The sequence below is a fragment of the Pelodiscus sinensis genome, chromosome 2 (assembly GCF_052426305.1).
Source record: "Pelodiscus sinensis isolate ZL-2025 chromosome 2, ASM5242630v1, whole genome shotgun sequence".
NCBI classification, from domain to species: domain Eukaryota; kingdom Metazoa; phylum Chordata; order Testudines; family Trionychidae; genus Pelodiscus; species Pelodiscus sinensis.
This window is the reverse complement of record NC_143053.1, coordinates 48,128,758-48,136,733: the sequence shown is the minus strand read 5'-3', so window position 1 is coordinate 48,136,733 and position 7,976 is coordinate 48,128,758. Positions and strand designations below refer to the sequence as shown.

The window sequence follows — 7,976 nt, the reverse complement described above, 5'->3', positions numbered from 1 at the left end:
CCATCTTGAAGCACGAATAACAGCCCCCAAATACATGAGTCCCAGCATCAGCCCCTGCTCTCTAAAAATGGTTCCAGCAGCCCAGGTGAGCGCTGCGTGACCCCCCGCCCGGACAGCACGGACCTCGCCTTGCCCCATCTCTGCGGCAGCGGGCCAGGCCTGCGCTAGGGAGCCGGGGGCTGCTCGCCCGCTGGACGGCCGGCGCAGAGCGCTCGTGGGAGGACTGCCCCTTCCCTCCCCGCCCTCTCCAGCCGTGGGGCAGCCCCCGTCCCTCCCCCACACCCCCCCCCAGCCCGTCTCCAGGCAACCGCGGCGGGCAGCGTCACTTCCTCCCTCTTGCGGCCTCCCCGGCCCTGGGGCTCGGATTGTTGTGGCCGGGCCGCCCGGGACACGTGGTGCCGCAGGCAGCCGCCGCCGGAGAAGCCCGGCTCGCTGGCCGGCCGGCCGCGGGGAGCGCGGGCAGCAGCATGGCCGCTCTGGCAGAGGCGGTGAGCAGCAGCGCCGGGGTCCCGGCGGCAGGCGGCAGCAGCCGGCACGAGAAGAGCCTGGGGCTGCTCACGACCAAGTTCGTGTCGCTGCTGCAGGAGGCCAAAGACGGCGTGCTGGACCTGAAAGCGGTGCGTGGCCGGCCGGGCCGGGGGGAAAGTCCCGGACGACTGGGGGGGGGGGGGTCCATGTGACTGTGAGGGGCTCACCTGTCCGGGGGGCGTGAGGAGGTTGGCGGGGGCGGAGCGGTGAAGAGGCTGGGGGAGGCCGGACCTGTGTAGCTTGCTGGTCTGGTGCGTGGGAGGGTCCCTGCATGGGTGGGCCCACCTGTAAGGGGGAGTATGTGGAAGGGAAGTCCCTGTGTGTGGTAGATCTGGGTGGTCTTTGTAGTGGAGATGTACATCATTGGAGGGCTTATGTTTTGGGGGTAGGGAGTCTGAAGCTTGTCTCTGTGTCGGGATTGAACTCGAAAAACGCTTGGGGATCTGAAGCCCAGAGAGTGTACGAGTTTTTCTCATGGGCACATTCTATTTCCTATAGCCATGCAACTATGACTTTCCCCCTTCGCTTTCCAAAGAGAAACTAAAAAGTGTGTTAAGACGCCTTTTTCAGTAACAATGGGCTATAGTCGGCAGGGACTGAATCAAAAACAGGATCCTCTCCCAAGGGACAGGGGTGAGGGCATGAATTTTTTTTTCCTTTCCTGTTCTTCTGTAGGTTTGGGGCTGGCTTGTATTGTTGCTGAGTTGCCTGCATGTTGTCCACTTTTTCATTGGTATGTAGCATCTCTTAGTGGCATGGTAGTGTAGTAATAGTGATGATTGATATTTAAAGCTGCAAGATTCCTACATAGAAAAGCAAAGAAAATTTGAAGAATGAAAATTAAGGCTCAGGTTTAATTTTTATTACTTCTTTCACTACATCCTGGCAGGTTTTCTAGATTTAAGTCAGCAACTGGTTTCTTATACATTTTGCTATCTGAGTAGTTAAGTATGAGTAGAAAATTGTGGCAAACTTTGTTAGAGCAGTCTGTGAATAACTAACTAGTACTGTAATGACCAGTCAATCAAACTAAACATCTGTTTAGCTCAGTAGCTACTGTAAAGTAGTTACAGATTTCTCTATTAAGAAAAGTAGAAACCAAGTGGCATACCATAGCTATGTTTTCAGGGAGTTAGCTAGCCCCACAGAACAGATGTGAAAGTGTAACCATGTACATGGCTAACTTGTCCCTTAAAGTTCATGGTTCCACACGGGGCTTGGTATGTCTGGGGAGCTAGCTGGCTTAAAAACCGGCTACCAGTGTGCACCAACTCCCAGGGAGCTACCAGCCCCCTCTGTCTCCCTCCCCTCTCCTGCTGTGACTGCATCTGATACAGATGGAGCAGCTGAGGGTGGGGGAGGTCAGGTGGCGGGGAGAGGTAGGCAGGAGCTGGTACATGTTTGGAGCCTGCTTAAAAGTTGTCTCCCCGCACACACTAGCTCTTGGGGAGCCACCTCCTGCTCCATGTGTGCGCACATTTTGACATCTCTAGTCTACACTACTAGGTGAAGATCACTCTAAGTTATACAACTTCAGATACGTGAATAATGTTACGGAAGGCAACATACTTATATCTACTTAATGTTGACAGGATATGCTCTCAAGGTATGTCTACACATCAAGGCTAAAGTTGAATCAAGCTATGCAACTTCAGCTATGTCAATTGTGTAGCTTAAGTCGAAATAGCTTAATTTGGCTTTTGGCGCTGTCTACACAACAGCAAGTCGAAGGAAGAACAACACTTCCTTCGACTTCCCTTACTCCTCATGAAATGAGGGTTTATTGTGAATCAGAGTAAGAAATCCTCCAGCTTGACATTATTTCAAAATAAAGGCTTGTAGTATAGACACTCACTGTGTTGTTTCAGAATAATGTGAGTTATTCCGAAATAATAATGCTGTATAGACGTATCTTCATTGACTCCCCTTGCAGTTCTTGTTGAATTGGCATACCGGAGTTGAAGCTAAGGTGATCAGTGATCGATTTATCATATATTTAGTAGCCTCAATAAATCGACCCTTTTGGATCAATCACCACCCATTGATCTGGCTAGTAGTATAGATCAGCGGTTTCCAAACTTTTTGAGACGGGGACCAGTAAATCCATTCATAAGCTTTTGGAGGACCGGTAACATTCATTTGCATATTCATTAAGCAAATGATGAATATGCAAATAACTTTCTGGTCCTCCCTAAGCCGTCAGTGCCAGCTTTAACAAAACTTTTGATACAGTCACCTACAATATTCTTGCCAGAAAGTTAAGGGAATATGGATTGGATAAGTGGACCGTAAGATGGATAGAAAGCTGGCTAGACCAGGGTTTTCCAAACTTTTTACTTTAGTTGGAATCCATTTTTTTAGTACTGTTTTTTGCAGCCCCAAAATATAAATGCATATTAAGAAAAAGAATGAAAAATGAATACATTTTCACTGTGTATTATTTATTCACAATAATAACAGTACATAACATAAATCTTAATTACAATTTAACCAGTAGAATTTTAACAGTTGTAAAGTTTGTTTATTTATAATTGAATGAGTTGAATATAAGTCATTTGTGTGCACTTTATAACTTTTAAATAACTAAAAAGAGAACTAATGGGAAGGGTGATGTTGTTTTGCATCACATAGCAAAAGAAGAAAGCAAAAGAAGAAAGCTTTATCCTCAAATTTGGTTCAACATTCAATCTATTTCTATAGTTATTTTTGAAGAAAACCAAAGATGAGAAACTAGATTCACGCATATATGGCGTGACGACAGGTATTAAGAATTTGACTGCTTTCTCAGATAAATGTGAATATTCATTTCTACAGCTCAACCAAAAATCAATCAAGGAGAGTTTATCAAAGTTCACTTTTAAGGCAGAGTCACAGGAAAGTTCAATTAATGAATCCACTTCTGATGCACTCAATTGTAGTATTTCTTCATTTTCGGTGTCAATAGTAAACGGGTTCTTAATCCACATTTTATTGGCACCAATTGGAGGAAAATATTCATGTAAACTTGATGTTAGCCCCAAGAGGTGTTCTTGGATTGCTACAGAAATCGCATCTGAGATACTAGTTTGAGCATATTTTTCTTGTAATTCAGTTAAAATACAAAAAGACTTAAAGTTTCTCTTGTTAACTCGCTGTGCCCATAAACGAAGTTTTTTAATTGTTGCCTCAACTTTTTTGTGAACTTTGAAAATATTAATTTTAGTGCCTTGTAAATTCAAACTTAAATCATTTAAAAGACGAAATATGTCACATAAGTAAGCTACCATTGTTAACCAATCAAACTCATGAAACCTGTCTTTAAATGTAAATATAACATCTTTTGCTGATGGAGGGGGTCGCTCCAAGAACAATAAAACTTCATCCTTCATTTCAAAGAGTCGTTTCAAAATGTTTCCTTTCGACAGCCATCGAATCTCATAGTGTAGTAGGAGATGCTCATGTTCACTTCCTAATTCGTTGCACAAAGTAAAGATTCTGGAATTCAAAGGACGAGCTTTTATATAATTTATAAACTTCACACATTCTTGAAGAGTGGAACTCAAACGTGATGGCATAGTTTTCACAGCTAGTGCCTCTCTGTGAATACTACAGTGCACCCATACACAGTCTAGCGCTGCAGTTCGAATCCGCGAGACAAGCCCAGTATGACACCCTGCCATTGCTCAAGCCCCATCACTGCTCAGTCCAACACACTTTTTCCAGTCAATATCGCTTTGAATAATAAAATCATTGATAACTTACAGATTTCGGCAGCCGTTGTTCTTGTTGGAAGTGGTTTACAAAATAAGAAATCTTCTTGAATGGAGCTTTTATAATCATATCTAACAAAACACATCAAATTGGCAGCGTCAGCTATATCAGTGCTTTCATCCACTTGTAATGCAAAAAACTGACAATTCTGTAGTCGATGAATGAGCATTTCTTCAATTTTACGTTTCACTGTATTGTTGGATAAAGACAGAGATCCCAACTGATTTCCCTTTTTTCCTCCATAAATGCGGGATGTAATAATATTCAATGCAGGAAGTAATAACCTTTCACCAACAGTATGCGGGTAACCTGTCTCGGCTATTAGTTTTGAAACTTCATATGAAGCCAACACAAAGTTTTCATTTGAAGAGCCAATTGAAAGTGCAATTTTTATGCTTTTTTTAGCAAAAGCTAATTCATTCTCTTATTTATGAAAAAATCTATGGGCTTACTCGCGTATTCTGGATGTTTGCATTCCAAATGGCGTTTCAGTTTTGATGGTTTCATGCACTCGTTGGATAGCTGTGTGTGACAGATTAGGCATAAAGGCAAGTGATTATCACTACCAGCACTTATAAAACCAAATTTCAAATACTCATCAGAATAATTTCAGATCCAAGGAGTTTTTATCTTCTTATTCTCACTTGTACTAGGCTGCACATCATTCAAACATTTTTTAGTTGTATTTACAGTCACATTCTTCAGCCATTTATCCATACTGAAGATGAAAATGAAAGGGTATGTTATTGAAAATAAATGAAGAAAGCTTAAGCAGTAAACCTAAGAGGACGTGCACCACTATGCAGAAACAAGCTGAGGCTGCCGTATCAGGTGACAGGAAAACCAATGACACAAGCTTGGCTGCATGAAAATACACGTGGTTCCAGGGAGACAAAGCCCTTTCCCTGCCCTTGTCAGGTGGCCTGCGCTCCCTGGCACTGCCAAAGCACTGTGCTGCCCCAGAGAGCCCGCCCCCTGGAGGAGACACTGAAATCCCATAGGAAGTAGTCCGCCACTTACCCATGGAGACCACCGTCCAGCAACCCTGGCTGCATCCTCCATCCAGCCCTGACCAGGGCTTGGGGGCGCCACATGGGCAGTCTGGGAGCCCATAATTCCCAGCCGTATCCTCCGTGCAGCCCGGGCCAGGGCTTGGGGACACAGCGCCGCATGGGCAGTCCGGGAGCCCATAACTCCCAGCTGCATCCTCCGTGCAGCCCAGGCCAGGGCTTGGGGCTGCGGTGCCGCACAGGCCAGCTGGGAGGAGGAACTCCCAGCTACATCCTCCGTGCAGCCCGGGCCAGGGCTGGGGGCCGCGGTGTCGCACGGGCCAGCTGGGAGGGGGGAACTCCCGGCTGCAGGCAGCCCAGGACAGGGCTCGGAGCCGCGGCGCCGCACGGGCCAGCTGGGAGGTGGGAACTCCCGGCTGCATCCTGCGGGAAGCCCGGGCCAAGGCTCCGGGACGCGGCGCCCCAGCAGCCATACTGAGGCCCAGTATTTTTGCTGCGGCCCAGTAGCAGGCCGCAGCCCATAGTTTGGGAAATGCTGGTATAGAGATATATCCAGTGCTTTTTTTTTTTTTTTTTTTTTTTTTAAGGTGCCAGTAATCCAGAGGAAAAGTTGTTGAACTCTGACTGGAGGTGCTGGTACAGCATCTGGAGGTGCCGATAATGTGTACTAGGCAATACCATCACAAAAAAAGCACTGGATATACTTATAGGCTATGTTTACCCTGCACAGTTATTTCGTAATAAACTATTCTGGAATAGTTATTCTGAAATAGCTTAATTCGAAATAGCACATCTACACCGTAGGGAAGCCTCAAAATTAGTCTGAGGTAGGCTTCCCTAATGTAGATGTGCTATCTTGATTTAGAGCCCCAGGAGAAATAACTTAGAATGGCCCTACTGAGGGGCTATTTTGAAATATCAGAAGTGGAGCATCTACACACGGCTTATTTTGAAATAGCTATTTTGGAATAGGTATTATTCTTCATAGAATAAGGTTTACAGAAGTCGGAATAAGCTGTCCGTTATTTCAAAATTATTTTGAAACAACCGAATTGCTGTGTAGATGGTCTCATAGTTATTTCGGAATAACAGCCCCAAGTGTGCACAGTCCATTTTGTGTACTGAATGAGGCAGAGGTCTCATGAAAGAAATTGTGCATACTGTATTTATATAAGTAAAGATTGTAAAACAATGTTGTGCATGAAGTGACAAAATTAAGGTTGCACAGTTGTTTAATAAGCCAGGGAAGTACAATATGCTCTTTTTTGTATTGTCTGTAGTAACTCCTGCTTACCATAAATACCCTCATTTGATAGGTATTGAATAAGATATGGAAATAGCATTCCTTTACTTACACTGCCTGACTGAAAATTGTCTTCCCCGTTTTCCTTTTTATACTATATCTTCTTCTTGTTCATTAAAACACTAATCAGTACAGTTTGCTCTAATTGAAATTCCTTACAACTTGTTTCCTGCTAGGAGGACAATTGCTTTGACAAGTCAGTTAGTTGGTTATGTTTTGGAAAAGATATTGCAGTGAAATGTATGGCCTTTGCTGTACAATAGACTTATTTTTTATTCTAATGTTTGCCATTTTTAATATGTGTTTACACAGATTGATATACTGAATGTATTTGTTAGTAACTTCGTATTTCTAATTATGAAACTCACTTGTACATTATGGTCAAAATTTACTATCATAGTATTCAATCAAATTACTCATTTGAATCATTATTGATCCCTCCTACCTGCCATAATCCTTATGTATAAGTGTTTTATTCATTTAAATAGTTTCGTGTCTTCTGCACGCTCACTAAATAGTTTGAAGACTATATTGAGATTTATTTTTAAATCTTCCTCACACCTGTTGCAGTTTAGTATCCTTCCCTATTTTTAGAGGTGACTTAAAAAGCAGGATATGTAATACATGCAGCATTACTTGAAGTAAAACAATAGTAGAATGGGAGCCCTATGGTGGGTTTTTTTTCATTACTTTCATTTATTCTTAATACCTCAGTCTCAGAGGAGGAAAATTGTGGATTTTTTTTTTTAATATTAGTTGGCAGATTCGTCTTCTGGAATAGAACTAGTGTAGTATTAAGTGCTGAATGTTGTTGCATTTAGTTGTATTCCATAAATGAGAGAGAGTTTCCAAAATGAGATTCATTCTTTCTGTCTTTGCTGGACGTCTAGGTAGACGTTAAGCTTATTGAACCTTCTTTAAAAGGAAGGGGATAATTCTGGAGATTTAATAAACATTTCATTTCTCTAGTGAAACATTTCAACTGTTCAAAGCTGTGAACTATTGCTAAGTGTTTATTGGCTTCCACATTTGTGCAAAAAGTTGCAGTACAGTATTTCTATCTCATTAGTTTCTATGGCTATGTCTAAACTATGCAGAATTTTCAAAAGAGGATCTTTCTAAAGTGTAAGTAGTCTGGATGCATTTTTTCTGGAAAAAAAAACCTTTTTTGTAAAAACCACTCTTCCTTTAAAAAGGAGGTTTGTGCAGTTTTTTTCAAAAAAGGAGTTTTTTACCAAAAAACCTGCGTCCAAACTACTTTTACTTTCGAAAGATCCTCTTTCAAAAGTGTGAGCAGAAGAAGATATGCAAATTTCCGGTGGTTCAAAAATTCTACGTAGTTTAGACATAGCCATAGAAACTAATGAGATAGAAATACTGTACAG

At 42.9% G+C, this 7,976-nt stretch overlaps 1 protein-coding gene across 1 annotated transcript in view; it reads left to right on the top strand.

Annotated features, from left to right (window-relative positions):
- Positions 1-309: 309 nt before the first annotated feature.
- E2F5 (E2F transcription factor 5) overlaps positions 310-7,976 on the top strand; it is a 27,076-nt gene continuing 19,409 nt past the window's right edge. The window contains exon 1 of the mRNA XM_075920446.2: positions 310-617. Coding sequence (XP_075776561.1) covers positions 468-617 — 150 coding nt within the window. The 5' untranslated portion in view covers positions 310-467. The remainder of the gene's footprint in view (positions 618-7,976) is intronic.